We start from the raw sequence: 20,814 nt of genomic DNA, 5'->3' as shown, positions 1-20,814 counted from the left end.
CTGCACCATGTCCATACCACAGAAGAGTCCTGGACACCATCCTAAGGTTGTTGTGCCGGTGAGGGGCTGCTGCCTCCCTCTGCATCAGTGCTCCTGGTGTGGGAGCGGAGTGATTTTTCCAGAAAGAAAAAAAGAGTTTTAACGCTCCCTCTGGCATTGCAAAGTAGACACAAATTGTGGCAAAGGCATTCGGATGGCATTTGACCTGTCAGCTGTAGGAGATGCCTCAAAATGGAGCTCCAGAGCCTTGTTTAAGGGTGATTTACCCCCTGTAGCTGCGGTGAGGGTGATCCATGTCCATGGCTGGTGCTCCAATCCTGTAGTTTGTAACACAGATAATCACCTACCCTCACACTGGGAATAACCTGCGGCAGCAGACAAAGGTATTGGCTTCGGAGACAGACCCAAATCTATACAATACTGCTTAATCCTCTTAGGGCCTGTGGGTATTAAATGGGATTGGCTGTCCCCCACTAAGGTGTCCTTCACACCTGACCCTCCCTTGCATTAGGGCTCTGCTGGCAGAGGAGACCTCCTGAAAATGGGATCATTTTCATCTGCCTCCCTCTGCAACAGCATCTCCCACCGGGCTGTTAAGTACCAAAGAAGCTTCCAGCACTACACCCAGCCCTTGGAACTCCTGTTCCTCCTGGACACGTCTTTGGAAGGTAGGCTGGGGAGGTTTATTTGATTGGTTTGGATTTTGCCTGGCTGAGGCAGGAGTTGAGAAAAGGAGTTTACCAGGAGTTAACTGTAAGAAAGCTGCTAAACTTAACAAGGCTAGAGAAACAAAGAGGCTGGTGGTCAGAATTGTGAAAGGTTGGAGAGGTCTTAGAACTGATCCTAAAGTATGTGCACACATCTGTGTCTAGGCCATTCTTTTAACTCTCCTGTCTTTGTTAGGGAGAGTTATTTTATAATAATGTCCAATTTGTTATACCTGTTATACAGTTCTGCCACATGCATGTTTATGTTCCTTTTACATATGAAAAGCAAAGCTTATATCATCTATTTATCTAGGTACTCCCATGACCCTCTATTAGTGTTGCCTTAGTGATCCTCCCAGCTATTTAAATGAAGATAATAATGCCTGTCTTGCAAGAAATTTAGGCTGATTAATTCCCTGGGTGTTATGCAAGAGGGTAAGTGTATGATAACTTGCATGAAGAGCTTATTTGAGAATGGTTTAGAAAACTATGATTCACATCCAGTTAAAGAATAATGTAACATTTCCACTCTGGAGGAAAAATAATCCATGGAGAGTGATATTCTGAGGTAAAACATTAGAATATAGAACACTCCAGAGGTGCCAAAGGGTAGATGCTGTCCAGCCCCAAATCCCTGTCTCCAGGCTGTCACAGCTGCAGGATCTGTCTCTCTGGCATCTACAATTCCTCTCCCTTTCTAAATGTTGCTCAAATAATTATGGAAGATATGCTAATTACCCCCTAATAAAAGGTATGATTACAATTCCACTTTGCCAGTTCTGAATTCTATAGAAAGGCTTGGAAAGATGTAGTCATAGAAACAAATGGCTGCTCAGCACCCCCAGTTTTAGTACAACCACAGAACCATGTTTTCCTCAGACTGAGGGAAAAACCTCACCCTTGCTTGGCTGCTTTCCTGAGGAGTGAAAGGCTGGAAAGCCACAGACCAGCATTGCTGGGAACTCTCAAGCAGTTCCCATCCTTCTGCTGAGCTTATTTTGGTGAATAACTGGTTTAGAAGGAGGTTTTACCAGCTTGATCTTGCCTTCAGAGCATCGGTTGCAGCAATTAAAAGTCAGTTCTTTGACAGAAGCTGTATCCTCTCCTCCTGCAGAACTCTGACCCAGTTGTTAATATTACAGAATAGCAACTGCACTCCTGTGAAAACACAGTCCTTAACATCTCCTGGATGTGGGCATTTGCTGGAATCAGAATTCAGCCTGGATTGGACTGTCTCAGCCAACTCCTCTCTATTAAGCCAAACCTTTGATTATTAATCAGCACAACTTACAGTCGTATACAAAAAAAATAAACTAAAACCTGGATCTAGATCTGTCTTTACTCATTTAAGTCCATTTCTTGTTACTGAAAAATACAAGAGTGCCAGTTAAGTGTTGCTGCTGCCCAAATGGTGGCAAGTTGCAGAACTTAATTTTTCACAGCAGATTCTCTTTTGCAGGATTCTGCATCTTGTGCTGTGCAGTTCCACTCCTGATGCTCAAGATCAGCTGGAAGCTCCAATGGTGGCTGTAAATTCGAATTGCTGACCAAGAGAAGTCTCCAGTGGCTGCTGGATACGGCTCTGGATTCTGAACCTTCAGGAAATGCATTTGCCACGGAGGAGGCGGCTACGAAGGAACCGAATCCTTTTTTTTCTTGCCACGGTGTTGGTCCTCTCTCTCTACCAGCTCCAGTTCAGCCCCTCTGCCCTTCCAGCATCACACACAGCCCCCCAACCCACGGACCCTGTCAAAGTGACCTCCAGGGACCCCCCCAGGAACAAGACTGCTGGGAGAGGCAATGCCACAGCACCCAAAATAAGGCACTGTATATATGTGGATGCTGAGCCAGCTGTGCCCGTCACTACTCTGGTGGATACAACCCCGCAGCAAGAAAATGCCAATGAAAGCCACCCAGACAAAAAACCACCCCATGAGTCCAAAGGAGAATATCCCCAGGACCTGTTCAGTGTGGAAGAACGCAGGCAAGGGTGGGTTGTCCTTCACATCTTTGGCATGATGTATGTGTTTGTGGCCTTGGCCATAGTGTGTGATGAGTATTTTGTCCCTGCTTTGGGAGTGATCACAGAGAAGCTGCAGATCTCTGAAGATGTGGCTGGAGCCACCTTCATGGCAGCAGGTGGATCAGCACCAGAACTCTTCACCTCCCTCATAGGTGTCTTCATCTCACACAGCAATGTCGGCATCGGTACCATTGTGGGCTCAGCAGTGTTTAATATCCTCTTTGTCATTGGCACCTGTGCCCTCTTCTCCAGGGAGATACTCCACCTGACATGGTGGCCCTTATTTAGAGACATCTCATTCTACATTGTAGACTTACTGATGCTCATCCTGTTTTTCCTAGACAGTGTCATTGATTGGTGGGAAAGCCTCCTTTTACTGACTGCCTATGCCACATACGTATTCACCATGAAACAGAACGTGTACCTGGAGCAATGGGTGAAGCAGGAGCTGAACAAGAAGCTCAGTGCTGTGCAGGCAGCATCAGCAGAGCATGTGAGAAAGGTTGGTGTCCTTAGAGTTCAGAGGGCAAGTTGGAAATAATTTGTTCTAGTGTAAACCATAAAGAAAAACCACATCTCCTTCAAAAAGCACATATTCAAACCTCAGAACACAGGTACTGGTCAATAATTATGGTTATAAAATGAGGGAAATGCAATCTGGAGAGAGATTCTAAGAAATTAGAGAACATCACTACCATGCAATTACTAAAGGTCTCAGTTGTGGTTGCTCAGCTGCCTTCAAAGACACGTGTGGGATTTTGCTTTCTTGGTTGTTGTAAAAGAGTTTCAAAAAGAACACTTGCAGGAACACATTCTTAGTCTAAGAACAAGATTGGACAACTCTGTGTTAAACAGGGGGAAAAGGCTTCTGTCCCAGCCCCTTGTGGCTGAGACGTGTTGGAGGAAATTCTCTTTTCCCTCCCTGCAGCCAGGTGTGTTTGTGGGACACTGGTGGTGTTACTTGTTACCTGATCTGCAGCACAGGAAGGGATCTGGCAGCTTTAGCAACCAGTGCCTGCTCTCCTGGTCAGCATTTGGCAACCTGATCCAAGTGCCCAAACCTAATTCTATGCCCTGACCCCAGCTGGGTGTGCTCAGGGGGATTCTGTGCTCAGGGGGATTCTGTGCTCAGGAGGTTTGTGGCTGTAACTTCAGATTTGAGACCTTCCCTTGGTGTCTTTTGAAGGAAGAGCTGATTGCTCACAAAAAGAGTATCTGAAGGTGTCCCCAGAGCCAACCACCCTTTCAGACTTGCAGCTCTGGGCAGGAAGGGTCTCCAGAACACTTGAGCTTTGCCATCTTGAGTGTGCCAGCCCACTCCTTCCTCCTCTATCCCTTCTCAGCTCTCCCACAGCTCCTTTGTCCTCCTGACCTGTGCTACTGCAGCTGTTGAGCAGAGACCACCTGGTTTCAAACTCTCCTCTGGCATTGCAGGCTTTGCTGGTCAGTTGTGTGTCCCTGGCACTCAAACATGCTCTGCCTTCTGGTTCTGACACTCCACATCACTTAAGGGAAGGGAGGAAGGGGGGTGAGGGTGGTTGAAGTGGTGCAGAATCAAGAAACTGCTTCTCTTTCCACCCCCTGGTCTGGTGTTCACCCAGTGCCCATGGCTGGGAGTCCTGACAGCTCCTGTGCTATATTCCAGTGGGGTACATGTCCAAGATCCTGCAGTGACACCCATCACTGTGGACATCAATCACCACAAATTGAATCCAACCCTGCACTTGGAGCTGACAGAAAACTCTCACTAATGCAGAGCAGCATGACAGAGCTGCTGGACCCATCCCTTGGGAGAAATAAATTACAGAAACTCTAAATGATGGAAAGTAATGCTAATCACTGTGAAAAAAAAATACCCCTTTACACTTTCGCTCTGCTGGAATTTGAGGAAGGCTCTTTCAGTAGCATCCATGCAAGTCATTGGTGTCAGCTGTCCCACCTCCTCACAGAGAGAAGCCTGAGGGATCATTAGATCCTAAAAAAGCAGGTGAGGTAGCGGAGGGGATCAGTCATTTTCATTCTTTGTTGCTTGCAGAAAAGCACTGGGGCAGCTGCAGATGATGGAACAAAGAAGCCATCAGATGTGAGGAAGCTGCAGGTAGGTCTAAGCAACTTCGCAGGGATCTGAAGTCATTGCATTTTTAACCCCTCCCCATGTCAAGTCATGAATAAAAGTGTCAAATTCTGTGGCAAAAAGCCTGGACAAAGCCTGTCTTGTATCAGGCACAATGCCCACACCTTGTTAAGGGGACACCTGGCTCAGTCCTGTCCTCAAAGGAATTTTTATAAAAAACAGGAGACAGCTCAGGCTTCCCCAGTGGATTTGACCAGCAGAGTGCTATTCATCCTCTGCTTTGAACAGGCATACAGAAATTCAGAAAGTGACTTTCCTTACCTGGTTTTGTGGCTAATTTTCCTCCTCACTCCCAGAGCAGAGGTTGGCAGGGTCAGTCCTCCCCCACAGCAAACACTGCACAGCTCATTCCTCCCCTGCTGGTTAAATTGTTGCCCTTTTGTCTGCCCACGGCTGGCCAGTGGAGGAGGGAACTGGGATTGACTGGGATTGTGCCTTTCCACAGCCTGGGCCAGCCCTGCAGCGGGGCAGCAGCTCAGCCTCCCTGCACAACTCCCAGATGCGCGGCACCATCTTCCAGCTCATGATCCACACCCTGGACCCCCTGGCAGAAGGTGAGTGGATGCTCCACACTGGAGGGACTTGGGTTTGCTGCCCTGGGTGCAGAGTGGTTTAACTGGGAACACAGGCTGTGTGTGTCAGTGTTTTGGGGTCAGCAACTCACCCCTGGAACGCAGCTCTGCGAGTCACAGGTGGTGTCAGGAGCCCTGAGTCTCTTCTGATCCAGTGCTGGAAGGACAAACACCTCATGCTTTGGTCCTGCCACATCTGCTTTGCCTGTGCCAAGCTGGTCACTGCTGTGGTGGCAGCTGCTGCTGGGGTCCCTGGAAGTGGTGACAGTCACTGCTGTCCCCCATCTCTGCTCTCTCTGACTGCAGGGGCAGCAAACATGAGTCACATCTTCCTTCCTCTTCTTAGCTCAGACCTCACCCCAGCCCTGAAACAGCAGCACAAAAAGAGGTTAAAACCCTTGAAGAATTATCATTTTGACAGTGGTTAACATCCCAGCTGAGATTTAAATCACAAAATGAGCTCCAATTTCGATGGTTAGGCCAATTCTATGTGGTTTAAACCGACACTGAGCACCTCTAAAAGCCCCCCTGCACTGCTGTGGTGCCATCACTGCCATGGCAAAGTGTGTTCCCAGCACAGTGCAGGCAATGGGCAGCTCCCCAGGGCCAGGGAAAGATCAGCTCAGGTCCAAGACTCTTTTAAACTGCCCAGGGTGCAGAGAAGCCTCATCTCCAGATAGAGACAGGGTCTTTGTACACAGACTTTTAACATACTGCTTTGTATTAAACTTTAATTCAACCCCACTATGGAGGTTCATTTTCCAAGAAATAGTGAAACACACAAAAAAAGACTTTTTTAGATTTTCTTCCCTAGCTCAGCTCATGCCCCACCCCTCCACTGCCCTACTTGTTCTTAAGAGATTACCTGCTGTCCATTCAAAGAGACATGGAAGCTAAGCAGATCAGCACCTCTCTCGTGGTTCTCATAGAGGTTACAAAAAGGACTCTCCAGATCAAAATCCCAGCTGCACAAACTGATCAAGGGAACAAAGGAGGTTGGGTGAGGACAGCAAGGCAGAGAAGTGTCTGCTTTGACAGTCTGGGGAAGGCACCCAAACCTGTTAGGCAGCCTAACAGCTCATCACAGTTTGCCCTACTGCCCTTGCCTCCTCTTCCCCCAAGAGGTGTTATCAACAGCACCAGGATAATGCCAAAACCTTCCAAGAGGACATGCCATTGTCTTGAGCATCAGAAAGTGCCAGATTGAGGGGCTGCTGCCACTCAGAGACTCCCCCCCCAGCACCTTCTCATCCTTCCCACACCTTCAAATGTCTCTGTACAGCATCTCCCACCCCAGCCCAGCACACACTTGGCTTTCTGGTCCAGGCCAGTGCCCTGGGGAAACCCTGGGACCTCAGCAGGAGTTGCAAGATGAGGCCAAGGACAGTTCCAGCCAGTTCAACCCAGAATAGGCTGCTGGGAGGTTTCCATGCAGTTGTAAAAGCCACTGTCCCTGCTAAAGAGGCTGCTATTCCCAGGACTATATTAAATAAATGAGATTGGGGGTGGGGGGCAGTTTGGATCTTCTCTGAAAGAGAACTTCCCTGCTCATTCCACAGAATCATGGAATCATTTAGGTTGTAAAAGCCTTCCAAGAGTCCAGCTGCTCCCCTAGCACTGCCAAGGCCACCACTAAACCCTGTTCTTAAGTGCCACATCTACACATCTTTTAAATCCTCCAGGGATGGGGAATCCATCACTGGCCTGACAGCCTGTGCCAGGGCTGGACAACCCTTTCCATGAAGAAATTTTTCCTGCTGTCCAACCTAAGCCTGCCCCAGCAGCCAGGCAGGGTGTGAGTTACTGTCTGTGCAGCAGCCACTAGATGGGAGTGTGAGCACGTGTACTTATGTCTGATACAAAGGGATGCAAGGATGGGCTACAACAGTCTCTCCAGAAGGTTATTCTTTTTAATGAGGAATTTCTAGCAACTTTATTCTTTCCTCCACTTTCTCTGGAAGTGTGCAGAAGCAAAGCATGAGATCTTTTCAGGATTTTCCCCACTGACACCAGAGGGAACTGTGGGGGAATGAAAAGAAGAAGGATTTTGGGAATACTCAGGAACCCTCTCATTGCTGAACCTTCAGTCTTACCGTCAGATTATCCTTTGAAGTCCAGTCATGCAGGGAAGAAGGCAGAAGCTAACTTTTGTTTTTGAATGAAGAAAAAGGCTCCAGCAGCAGAGCTGCCTGTCCTTAGTATGCCCCAGTGAACAAGGTAATGGTTTTGGAAATTAGACCAGCCCAGAGCAGCAGGCAAGGTTGCAGGCCAGAGCCAAGTGAGAAGCTGAAGGCAGCTACAGTTTCTCCTTGTTTCCTTAGCATTCCATCACTTGTTAAGGAATCAGGATACAAAGGAGCAAAAGGAATCATGAGTTTGGTTTTTTATTTCCACTTTTAGGCAGCAGAATCTCCAAATCCTTCAGGTTCATGCTAAATTGTAAAGAAAAAAATCCTTCCTGCTGATCGTGTTGTGAAAGCCAAAGAGTGCATTAAACCCAAGAGCCAAATTCAGGGTAAAAGCTCAGCTGCCACCTGAAGTCCAGCCTGAGTGCTGTCAATCCACAGGACAGGAATCTTCCTGGAGAGCGTCTCAGGGCCCCTGGACGCAGAGATGCCCTGTGTGATGGGCTCTCAGAGCTGGGGACAGAGCTGCCAGCAGTGGATGCCCCAGGGGACTGAGGGCCCCTGCCCTGCACAGCTAAGCCAGCACAGCAAGGACTGAGCTCAGGGACATCCTTCCTGCCCATGCTGACCTGCAGATCAGCCCAGCTTAGAGCCAGCTCTGCCTCCAGCCTCAGTCCACACAGGAATTGTGTGTCAGAGGAATTAACACCCCTCCAGATGAGACTGATCTCCTGAGGACTGGAGAGGGGCCTGGGCCTAATCTGTTTGTGCTGACAGAGGGTTGCTGAGGGCTCCACTCCCAGCCTGGGCCAGGGCAGGGAGCCAGGAGCTTGAATGTATATAATCTCCCTCAGGCTGAGCCTGACTGCCCTGACCTTGCTGACAGGAGCTTTTGCAGCAGCTTCAGGGACAAGCTGAACAGAAAGATGCATTGCCCAGTGCTCAGAGGGAGCAATGGGTCACCTCTGTGCTGCCCTGCACCCAGGGACGTCCCAGTGCATCAGCTCAGGGGCAAGGAAGCAAAATGCTTCCCATCCCCTCTGGTGAGCTTCAGGATTGACAAGGAGCATGGAAGAGCCAGCCTTTCAAAGGAGAAAAAAAAAAAAAAAATCATCATTTTGATTAGATATAGGGAAGAAATTCCTCCCTGTGAGGGTGGGGAGGCCCTGGCACAGGTTGCCCAGAGAAGCTGTGGCTGCCCCATCCCTGGAAGTGTCCAAGGCCAGGTTGGATGGGGCTTGGAGCAACCTGGGCTAGTGGAAGGTGTCCCTGTTCATGGCAAAGGGTTGGAACAAGGTGATCTTAAGTTCCCTTCCAAACCAAATAATTCTGGGATTCTGTCATCATTTCATCTCAGTCCAGTGCTCATTCCAAGGCTCAGTGGAAATTTCAGTTGGTGAAAAGTGTTTGTCAGACACTAACAGGAATCTCACCAGAACGGGACTTGTCCCCTGAGGTCTTAATGTCTGAGCTGGACAAAGTTATTAGACATACACCAGAATTTACTGATTTTTGTGAGGTTCAGCTCTGAATCTGATCTGCCCACACAGCTCATGGCCTCAGACCTGCTATTTTTATTATATCAGTATCACAGTGATGAATAAAGTGTCAGGGCCCTGCCCTTGAGGCAGATGACAACAGCACGTTCTGGTTGTGTACTCAACAGCACAGTGGATTAAATCAGTGTGATAAAACTTCCAGAGGAAATGAATTTACAGCCCTGCACACCAGCCAAGCAGAGCGTGGCCAGTTCCTTGTGGCTTCTGTCCATGTGCAAACCCTGCAACACTCAGCTGAGTTGTGGGGTGGGCAGCTCAACAGAGGGCACAGAGTAGAGAAAATTGGGCTTTTCTTTGAGCCTGTGTTTTGTCCTGTTTCAGTGAGAGTCAGCACTAAAAGATTTGAGCACAACACTGAATTATGGAGACACACACACAGTTTCACAGTTCGCTGTAAGCCAATAATAAAGCAGCTCAGCTGAGCAGAGCAGAACATGGTTCATAGTGGAAGAAGCCCCCAGCAATCCCAGAAATACAGCACTGGACCCTGCACTGGTGAAGATCATCTCCCACACAGCCTGGACACCAGATCAATGCCAGCAGAGCAGACACTTGTGTATACTTAGAGAAATCAATAATTTTCCAGGGAACTGGAACATAAAAGGTTTTTATTTTCTCTTACCATCAGGTCCCCAGGCTGCAAGCAGCACCCTAAGGCCTCTTCAACAGCCACATGGCAGGAGGAAGGTGTCAGTTTTAGCTTGCACATAATCTAGCCTGAAAAAAATCAATAGTCCCTTGGGAACAAGATGATATTGCACCAAAACTCCTCCTCTGTTCTTCCTGCATTTGCTTCCTATGAAGTACAGATACTGAATGCACTAATGACCTGGAAAGGATTTCTCTTCCTTGTAGTTCTCTTTAAAATATGATGGTATTAGTTACCTCTCAAATGGCTGGTGTAATTGCTCTAGCACTAACATTTAAACATGCCAGCCATGCTCAACAGCAGCAGCCAAAACCTGGGGGCACAGCCACAACAGCTCACAGGTCAGTGCTGGCTGCAGCCCATGGAAGAGGAAAGGGGCAAGAGCATGGGTGTGTAGGGGGGAGATACAGGGGGGTTTGCACAGCTGACAGCTGCTGATGGGCATGTCCTCCTCATCCACAGAAAAATTTAAAGACAGGGTTGACGTCCTGAGCAACATGGCCAAGACCAAGGCCAAGGCAGAGACCTTGGATGGACAAGGCCCACAGTCAGAAGGTGAGTGCAAGAGCCCTTTGCCTGGTTTTGCAGTGTCAGCCCTTACCTTCCCAGCACACAACACCCCAAGGCTGGCACAGAGACACTGGGGTCTGACACAAGGTCTGTGTTATTGCTGCTCACGGGTGGCCGCTGTAACAGTGCAGCAGGAAACAGTGGATGTGTGTGGGCAGGAACAGCCATCCCCCAGGAGCCCTCAGTGAGACAGAGACCGGGCAGGGAGTGCTACAAGGATGTAGTCGAAGTGGCCATGGAATGGTGGAGGAGGGAAATCAGGCCATTGCAGGCAGCACTTGGGTGCTGCTGGTCGTTGGTAGACCCTTCAAACTGAGGGGTTTGTTAAAACAAAGGACCTTCAGTTTAGCTTGGAAATTTGCCACACTTGCAGAAGAGCATGGAAGGTTCCTGCAGAGGGAATCAGCTGCACTGACTGTTTCTGTATCAGTCTAAGGGTCTGTGCATTCTTCCCTTGAATAGATTCACAGAATCATTTGGGTTGGAAGGGACCTTAAAGCCCATCCAGCTCCAACCCTTGCCCTGGGCAGGGACACCTTCCACTAGACCAGGTTGCTCCAAGTCTTGTCCAGCCTGGCCTTGGACACTTGCAGGGATGGGACAGCCACAGCTTTTCTGGACAACCTGTGCCAGGGCCTCCCCACCCTCCCAGGGAAGAATTCCTTCCCAATATCCCATCTGACCCTGACCTCTGGCAGTTCAATAATTTTTGGGTTTTCTCTCTCACTGCTGACACACAGCCTGTCTGAGCTGGCTGTGCTATAACATGGGTTTGTGCTGCCTGGGAAGATGGAGATTTCAAAAAACAGGAAACTTTTGTGTGGAAGGTCCCAGCTCCACACAACACAGGTACCTCAGCACCTCACAACACTGGGCCTCACCTGAGTGAGCCTGAACTTGAGAAAAATACTGTTTAAAAAACAATTGCTTGTGTGTGTTACCAACATCTCATTGACTTCACCTGTGCTCTGTGTTGTCCTTGTTTCCACACTACTACACATGAAGGTTTCCGTGTTCCTCTTGGCTACACAGGAACAGCATAGAGGACATTGCAGTTGTTTCCTTGCACATGTCAGCACTTTGCCATTTGAATCCCCACCAAATGATCAGGGATTAAAGTCTGGCAGCACGTCCAAGTAATTTTTCAGAAGCCTTGAAGAACGGCAGCTCCCTGGAGAATGCTCCCATGCTTCACTGGAAAAAAAATCAAAATACAAAAAAAAAAAACCAAAGAAGCAAGGCTTTACATCCTTTCTGTCTTTTAAGGATGGTTTTAGTAATATCTTCAGAATCCAGAAAGCAACCAGGAAATACTCATCAGCTGTAGATGAGGTAATTAGCATTTCCCTGTTGTTACACGTGTTTCTTACAGCAGTTCTGGAGAGGAGGTCACAGGAACATCATGGTCTCATTCTACTCCAGGAGGGTCAGATTCTGCCCAGATTTACTAATCACAACCACAGCAAACCTAGGCAGTCTGACAGGGTTTAACCTGAAATGTCACAGATCTCCCTGCTGATCATGGGGAAGGTGACCCCCTGACACTGAGACAACTAAAACCAGTGTTCCTTCTTATTGCTTTTTGCAGAAGAGGAAAAGAAGGCCCCAAGCACAATCCAGGTAACTCCTGCCCATGACTCTGAGCCCAGCAAAGCCACACAGAAGGCAGATGCACCACAGGATGGACAGGTATTGAAATCAGGGTCACAGGCAGTAAGTGCTCCCTCCAGGCTGACCTTCACATGTACTTCCCTTCTTCCCTCTCCAGAGCTTTTGGGACAGAATCCAACTCATGTCACTGGCAGCTATATATAGACTGTGCAGTGATTTATTAATATTTGGCTGAAACATTTTGGCTTACAAACACAGATCAGGTCCAAAATATGGCACCAACTGATCCTGTATAGTATTTCCCACTCCTCTGAGGCCAGGGGGGCACTCCAGGGCAAGGGAAGATCCCAGGATGTGCCTGTCCTGTGCTCCCCAGTGTACAGTTCTGCTTTGCTCCCCAAATCCCTCCTTCCAGGTGATGTAATTTGGCTGTTCTGATGAGGAAAGGATTTTCAAGGACAGTTTGTGTCAAAACCTCATCTAAAAGGTGGTTCTAGTTAACAGATGCAATTTAGTTGACAATACACAGGTGCTGGGGTAGGATGAGCCTGGATCCTGTCCCAGTAGTGAGATGGGGGCTGTGGGTGCCCCCAGCCCTGTTACAAATGTGAGCTCTGCCCAGATGAGGCCAGGGTGAATAAATGCAGCTCCTTGGGGATGTGAAAACATATTGGCTTTTTGATTTTTTTATCCTGATCTACAGTCCCCATCAAGCAGTGACAGCTCAGAAGACAGCAGCTCTGAGAGCGAGGAAGACAGTGATGAGGACAGCACAGATGATGATGATGAAAACGATGAGCCCTTATCTCTGGAATGGCCAGAAACAAGGAAAAAACAAGCCATTTACCTTTTCCTCTTTCCCATTGTCTTTCCTCTCTGGAGCACTCTGCCTGACGTCAGGAACCCTGTAAGAATCTGTCTTCTTTCTGCTACTGGAGTCATTAACTGAGCTATAGATTTCCTCTGGGCAAGAGTCCCCAGCTCCGTTTTTCCATGTCTGGAGCCTTTGCATACTTGAAGTGCTGTAACTGCTGCAGGGGGTGGGACAGGAGGCCCAGCTGCAGTGGAACGTTGTACAGAGACTCAATTTAACAAACCACAAATTCTAGCAACTACAGGTACCTAATCGAGCTGAAAACCAGAAATACAAATAGAAACCAGGGTCCAAGTTAAAGCAAATCAACTGCAGGGAAGTGTTTCAGGTGAATAGTTTTCAACTGGGGATTATTAACTTGCCTGAAACTTCTCTTTTTTTTCTTTCCAAACTTGATTTCGACAGGACTCAAAAAAATTCTTTGTGATCACGTTTTTTGGATCCATCCTCTGGATTGCTGTGTTCTCTTACCTCATGGTGTGGTGGGCTCACCAGGTGAGGGGTTTGTGTTCTCTGCAAATCACCAGTTCAGAAGTAGTAGATGGAGAGAGGCAAGTGTCACTTGGCATTTTATCTCATGAATTACAGCTGCAGCCCATCAAAACAGTAGAAACTTTGTTTTGTTAGAACCCAAAGGGAATTTTCTATTTCTTTTTTTTTTTTGATTTGACAAAGCTTCATTCTTTTTCAAGAGCTTCCAAGGGAGTTTGTGCATCAGTGAAAGGAAAGTGCAATGAAAGGAAAAGTACTGTCAAGATTTATCTTAATTCTGACTTTCCATTGATGAATGTTTCTGTGCAGAGCATAATTATCCATTACCTAATTAAAATTCTAGGAAAATAAAGGGTCTGATTCTGGAAGCTGCTAAATGATCTCAACTCCCCCTGCCCTAATGTTCACCTGGTATTCTGGGAAATACTACTTCCATCTTGTAGAATCACCCCTCCATTCTGTATTTAGTGATATATTGCACATGCACAATATAGCTGATCGTGCCATAAATCCAAGGACTGTCATTTCCAAAAGCCCTCAGATCTTGTATAGCTGATGTTAAATCTGGAGAGGGAGAAAGTGGACAACATCCAGCAGAGGTGGACTGAGGACAGCAGAGTTGTGCTGTGGCTGACTTGACCTTGCTCAGTGTTGGCATCACTGTGATCAGATTCCCTGCACTGCAGAGCAAATCCAGGATCAACAGACACTGTGAAATTTAACTTTCTAATCCTGCAAAGCAGCAAAATGCTCCCGTGTTCAGGGGATTCAGATTATTTTAAGTCCAGTATGGCACAAACCCCAAAACTGCACAGAGCAATTGTATTCCCTGTTCCAGTGCTAACAGCTCTACCCAATTTGTGTTGATTAGGTTGGGGAAACAATTGGGATATCAGAGGAAATTATGGGTTTGACCATCCTGGCAGCGGGAACATCCATCCCTGACCTCATCACCAGTGTCATCGTGGCACGGAAAGGCTTGGGTGACATGGCTGTGTCCAGCTCTGTGGGCAGCAACATCTTTGATATCACTGTTGGGTGAGTACCAGTTCAGTGCTAAAACAGGCATTTCTTCTGAAATACAAAGCTGGTTTTATTCCAAACGTACCTATTAATTTAATTTTAGCTGTATTTAAATGAAAGGCAGCTGGGCAACCAGTTCCTTTAAAAAAAATAAACAAAAAACCCAAACCCAAACCAAACAACACCCAAACCTAGCCAGGAAAGACAAAGTGTTACAGCTCAGCCCACCATCTTCACCTAATTCTGAATCAACAGAAAATTACCATTTTTTCCAAGACAAAAATTCAAGAAATCTTTGGTAAACATCAAAGATTTACAGGTAGGAACAAGATCTGGTCACTCAGAGACATCCAGCTCCTGTGCAAGCAAGGGTAGGATCAGTGCCTGTATCTTCCATCATAAAGCATCAGGACATTTCTTTATTACAGCCCAAGACATTTAATTTATAGGTCCTTTCAGCCTCTTGGATTGCACTATGATAGTGGAAGCATTATCCAAATGCAATTTTGATACAAACAACATCTAGTTTAGATTTATGCTGAGCTACATTGAATGCAATCATGCATTTTTTTCCCCCTGTAAGACTTTGGAAAAATTGCTTAGTTATGATGCAGAAAATGAACTGCCTTAAAACATTTATTTCAATTACTTTTCCTTTACTTGCAGCTTGCCAGTTCCCTGGTTCCTTTTTTCTGTCTTCAATGGCCTCAGCCCCGTGGCAGTGAGCAGCAATGGTTTGTTTTGTGCAATTGTTCTCCTTTTCCTCATGCTCCTGTTTGTGATTATCTCCATCGCTGTCTGTAAATGGAAAATGAACAAAATGCTGGGGCTCACCATGTTTGCTCTTTACTTTGTGTTTCTGATCATCAGTGTGATGTTAGAAGACAAGATAATATCCTGCCCAGTATCTGTATGATGGCTGGACACTTCAAGATGTGTGTGAGGACACAGCAACATCAAAAGAGGTTTAAGGTAGCAAATGTTTTACTGAAAAAAAAAGGAACCAGAATTGTAACAAACTTACTGAGAATAAAATATCTTTAACTTACTAAAAAATAAATAAATCTCAAGTGGTATGTCAGCCTCTGCTATTTTTCTTTAGGATCAGAACAGATACAATATCAAACAGCACATGTTTATGCACTTGTGGCAAAGGCTGATGTGATACAGATGCATCGAGTTTTCAGTACAGCTGATCCCCTCAAGTTAATGGAGTTGATTTTCAGCATGAAACGTTTACCCATTATAGACGTTTTTCAGGAACACACGCTAAATTACTCAGTGGACTGCTCAAACTCTCTGAAATCACTGAATTTTACTTCAGGGGGAAGAGAACCAGCCCCACGTGGCCGGGCCTCTCCACAACTCCTCTGCTTAACGTCACCCTGTGGCCTCATATGCTGCATCTCAGCAGTGAATTCTCTCAAATTGCACTAAGCTCCTTTTAAATCTGTACCTCATCTTGCAACACGGGCCCTAAAATTTATGTTAAGTGCAAAAATGTGATATCACCTGGATTTACATCTTACCACTACAATGTAAAGTGGATCTGGGGTTACAATAGCACATTACCACTGATCAAAACTAAAGCCAGGAATCAAATACTGCAACAAGAAGCTGAACTGCTGGGGGTTTGTTTTCACACTGACACTAATCCTTGCTATTTACAGACTACTGTATCCAGCACTAATTCCTGTTGCTTGCACTGTTTTCTACACAGATATGATGAAAAAATGCCACTGACCTCAACAAACCTGGGAGGGTTATTGTTAACACCTCACGGGAGCAAACAATGCAGTTAAGAGTTGTAGACATTTCTAATCCATCTAATAAAATGTTAATGAAAATAACCAGAAAGATTTTAAGCTTTTTATTGACTCACTGTAAAACTTCTTTTTTTTTTGGATGAGACAGAAAAAAACTTTAACATTGTGAACACTGACTTTGCTTATTTTAAAGGAACTACAAACCAAAGCAAACATCCAACATACTGGTTTTTGGTAAATAAAATTTAAACATTACATATTTACAAATCTACAACCATTCATTTAAAAAGTGCTGCTTGCAGACTAACAAAGTACCATTTTTAAATCCCAGTGAGATAATATCCAGAAATACCCCTCTCTATTATTACTGTTTGCATCTCCCATTTGTTATACAAAGATTTTGCACGCAGGAATTTTCTCTTTCTTGGGGTACAAATCATTTAATTTGCCAGTGGAAGTCAAATTCATCAGGCTGTAACTGTACCAACAGCAAACCCTCTCAAATGGGACACGGCAGTGTCAGAGAAACAGCACAATTTCTATTCACATTTCGGTATTTCATCTCCAATAATTATTCCAGTGGAACCATAAGTAAAGCAAAATATATATTGCACTGCAAATGTAAAACCTTTGTTTAAGGTTTTGGACATAAGCATTATTTAGTACACAAAGGAGAAAATTCAGTTCATACAAAATTTTAAATTGAAAATATGTCTCAAATATTTTATTTATCCATCTTTGCAGTATTGGAAAATATAGTCAAATTGCTTTTCTAATAAAGGACAGTGAGATTTGAAAACTGTTTGAACACTGAATTGCATGATGCTTAAAAATTATCCACCTCAGGACCTGCATTTGGAACGTTATGACTCGAATGAGGAAAATTTCCCATTTATAGTATATTGTTATTCCAACTCTATTTTGATTTATTTCTACAGTGGACTGACTCGCAACAGACCTTATTAAACAATTCATTAAGTATAATGATGTCACTTGATGAGCCACTACATGATCTAGTAATTCAAAAGCACACCCCAATGAACATCAGCAATGCTTCAGGAGTGCCACGCTGGGGATGCAGGAATATTGAAGGACTGTTGGAAGGCTGAGGGACAATCCTGTTCCTGGGGCAGCAGCTACTGTCTGGTAACACTGCAGGACTGTGGACACCGGAATGAAGCGGCAACAGTGCTGGGTTTCTAAGTCTGAGGGCAGCTGGAAGTACTTCCAAGGAAGCTGGGACTGGGATGGATCACCTGCACCAACACACCTCGGCAGTGCCGTGTCCCAGGGACGGACCGGGCTCGGCGCTTCCGCCACACCGGGACGGGGGGGGGGAAGCCTGGTCATAGCTCAGCCCCTCTGAGCACCACGGCAGCTCTGGAAAAAGCACTTGATCTCTCTCCTTCATGGCCCGAAGGTCCCATAATACAGTGGCTGTCCCAGTGGTAAATGGCATGGGAAGCAGAACTGCAGGGAGCTGGGAACACGGGGATGAGCTTAAATACACAGCAACTACTGCAGGCGAGTTTTCCATGGTAATGCAGCATTCCTGCTGCACAGAGCAGAGCATCCATGCACACTAAGGGCTACTCACAGGGAATATGGTCAGAAATAGCCTGTTTTTTCACAATAGCTCAGAAGAACAAAGGAGGTGTGTTTACCATGTACCTGGGTGAGGAAAGGAGCTCCATTTCATGCACGAGGGACACTGTACAAGCGTGGCAGGACAAAGAGCATCACAAATGGTTAAAATAAATTAAATGTGAACAATGGTCTGAGGGTAGCATTGCCAGCTCCACCTCAGGGTGGGGGATACTTTCAAAAAGGTCAGCTACATAATTAGCAGCACGTTAGAGAAGAGGCATTACCCGATGGAAGTTGTATCCTGCATCTTGCAATTATCAACAGCACACTCCTGCAGCTCTGCATGTTTTAAACCCTTTCTCCTTAGGGCACCTTCTTCTTAGGACTTCACAGAGGTCTGGGAGGAGGTTACAGAGCTTCATAGCAGCATTACTTCTCATCTAAGCCTCTAAGGCTTGCTCTATTTCATTTAATAGAGTAAATGTGAGCTTTAAAGTTTAGCACTTTCTGCCTAACTAAATATTGCTGGTTTATTACACTTGCAAACTAAAGATGTTTTTAAAAACACCTGCTGGTAGGCAGACTGCCATATAAAATCTAATGTAACAGCTGATATTTAGAAATATTCTAACAGCACCAACTAAAAGAAATTAGAATTGGAAAATGCATTAAGATTACTTAAAATAAAGCTATTTGTTAAAGCATGATTTAATTTGTTTAGGGTGTTTTATACAGTTCAATGTCTGCTTTCCCACCTCCACACACGACTTCTGATATTTTCCCTGTAGCCTACCTTCTGGTGAGGAGTTGCTATGTGACTGAGAGCACAGAACATTTCTTTAAATGTCTAGAACAAGAAAACATGAGGCAAAAGCCATGACTCCACCACAAGGACCGACACAGCGCTTCTCTTCAGCGAAAAAAAAAGTTGCTTTGCCTGTGAAATAGAGACCAAACATTCCAAGTACATTTAACTATGCACAATATGCCCCAATAAGTTACATTCCCTATAAATTCCCTGTAGCAGGTTTGCTGTATGTATTTCAGTTAAGAGCTTTGGGTTAGCACTATGAACGTGTCATATTTAGTGTGTTTTAACACAACCACCGAGACTCCGAACGCTGCGGTTTGTGAGGAACCTGCTGCATTTGCTTTGTGTTCCATCTGGGATGAGGTCACACCAACAAATGCCAACAGCTGAGATGGGCTGATTCCATAACAATCTGTAGGACTCTTCAACAGGCTTTCCCTTTCCTGGGGAGTGGCGAGGAAAGGGAACACGAGAGGAAGAGGAGATTTCTACAGAAGTGTTTTACAGAGACATCAGTGTGTTCATTAGTAGTTTTACAGATTTTTACCATACCTTCCTTCTGATTGCTGTGGTAACACGTTTTCCAAGTGTGCATGAGAGAAATCCTGGATCTTAAGTACTGTCTAGGTGAAGGTTAACATTATCTATTCTGCTTTAAAACCAATCACTCTTCAAAAAGTAACTGGACAAGTTACTATAAATAGCAGTGTACTGCAAAAAAAATAAGCACTGTATTGCTTATGCAGCAAGTCCATTTAAAATTCACTCCAGTAATTTAAAAAAATTAAAAAAATATCAACTTACTATAAACAATTTAAAATATGTATAATACAACTTTGTATGCTCTTCATAACATCATGAATATTCTATGTAAACAATAGATTCTGAAGAATTTCCTTCGCTCACATTAGTTTCAGTGCATTGTTTCTGTCCACCTGTTTTTTTTTTTTTACTTTTTGTTTTAAGGGAGCTGTAATCTGCTGTCCCAAGTCAAAGAACTGATTTTGTTTAGAACCTTCCTTTCTACACATTGATCTGCAGAAAGGACAAGGGAACAGGGCAGTAATAGTTGGCCCCTTTTCCTCTCTGTCCATCTCCACAACTGCAGACAGGCCCAATTTCCCGAGGCCTCCACGCACGCACGTTCTCCAACACTGAAGACTGAGATGTTTCCTTGTGACTGAAGTGGTTATTTTACACAGGTACACGTCAGAGATATCACCTCTTTAGCCAGGAATATCTAAAGGTACGGTTCTCCAAAAATCTTTCTGCATTCCATCACTCCAGTGCTCGGGGGTCTATCACAATTATGAGTGTTCTTCACTTGATTAGCGGTCAGTCGGTCATAGGCCATTTTGTACTCTCTGTCAAAAGCATCTGCAGGGAGGGAAAAACAACTCCTAGTGCTCAGAAATACCCAAATGCCATGACAGCTGCATTTATCAGCAAAAAATAAAAGTCCTTTTTATTTGGCACTTACCACAGAGTGGTACACATCTAATTTTTTTTGAAAGCTGAACAACTAGTTTGCACACACTCATCATCTGTGCTCATTTAATAATTGAGAAAACTCACCTATATCAATGTTATCTCTTCCCAGGGCAACAAGTGAAAGAAACAGTATTTCTCTGTAAAGGCTCCTGAAACAGTAAAAAAAAAAAAAAAAAAGAAGTTAATTTCTATACTGCAACAATATATGACAAAACAATCTATATTAAAAATAGACTGAAGCATTTAAAAAGAAGTTATTTTTATAAAGAGGCATTTTGAACATAATTCCTGGTTGCCACCTCCAAAATGTTGTCATTTCTGACCTCTGGGGAATGCCCTGGATTCCCCACATATGGAAATCACTCATGGGAGGTCCTTAAGGCAACCACTGTGGAAGTTGTACCAAGTACATGTAGAGAGAAACACGCACTTAAGGCAAGTTTTCCAACCAAATTCCCAAATTCCAATTTGCTTTTCTGCATTTCTGTATTAGCTTGAAAAAGCAGACAGACAAGCAAATAAACACCCTGTCAGTGCTGCAGCTGTTGACAAGACTGTTCTATATCCCAGTATAAATCAGTAAATCCAGGGAACAGAAACTCACAGGAAATAATTTTCACTAATTCCACTGCTAATGGAAAAACCTTCCTAAATATGAAACCTAACCTCTCTTAGCTCTTCTGTTCTCTACTGAAGACTTAAAACCCCAAATCTACCCTTAGACCCTAGAAATAAGGCTAAGGTTTTTATTTAAAAAAACCTACTAACATATAAATAACATTTATTAATAAAATATACATACAAATAACATTTATTAAT

The 20,814-nt window shown here is 45.1% G+C and overlaps 2 protein-coding genes across 11 annotated transcripts in view; one reads left to right on the top strand and one right to left on the bottom strand.

The window, feature by feature from the left end:
* Positions 1 to 208: 208 nt before the first annotated feature.
* Positions 209 to 15,531, top strand: SLC24A1 (solute carrier family 24 member 1). Its single transcript, XM_027644128.1, has 10 exons — positions 209 to 668; positions 2,167 to 3,232; positions 4,766 to 4,828; positions 5,310 to 5,418; positions 10,233 to 10,325; positions 11,929 to 12,029; positions 12,655 to 12,858; positions 13,231 to 13,320; positions 14,189 to 14,355; positions 15,007 to 15,531. Exons 2-10 carry the CDS (start codon positions 2,312 to 2,314, stop codon positions 15,254 to 15,256), a joined length of 1,998 nt encoding a protein of 665 aa, XP_027499929.1. The 5' UTR covers positions 209 to 668; positions 2,167 to 2,311; the 3' UTR covers positions 15,257 to 15,531.
* Positions 15,532 to 16,187: 656 nt separating this feature from the next.
* The window catches only part of DENND4A (DENN domain containing 4A), a 51,305-nt gene continuing 46,678 nt past the window's right edge, over positions 16,188 to 20,814 (bottom strand). For all 10 annotated transcript variants that reach the window (XM_027644110.1, XM_027644109.1, XM_027644117.1 and 7 more), the window contains 2 exons: positions 20,080 to 20,144; positions 16,188 to 19,881 (listed from right to left, as the gene is read on the bottom strand). In XM_027644110.1, the coding sequence (XP_027499911.1) occupies positions 19,745 to 19,881; positions 20,080 to 20,144 (202 nt within the window). In that variant the 3' untranslated portion in view covers positions 16,188 to 19,744. The remainder of the gene's footprint in view (positions 19,882 to 20,079; positions 20,145 to 20,814) is intronic.

This window comes from Corapipo altera, unplaced genomic scaffold (genome assembly GCF_003945725.1).
Source record: "Corapipo altera isolate COAL_440 unplaced genomic scaffold, ASM394572v1 50, whole genome shotgun sequence".
NCBI classification, from domain to species: Eukaryota; Metazoa; Chordata; class Aves; order Passeriformes; family Pipridae; genus Corapipo; species Corapipo altera.
The sequence above is the reverse complement of the archived record's forward strand: the minus strand, read 5'-3'. Positions and strand labels throughout refer to the sequence as shown.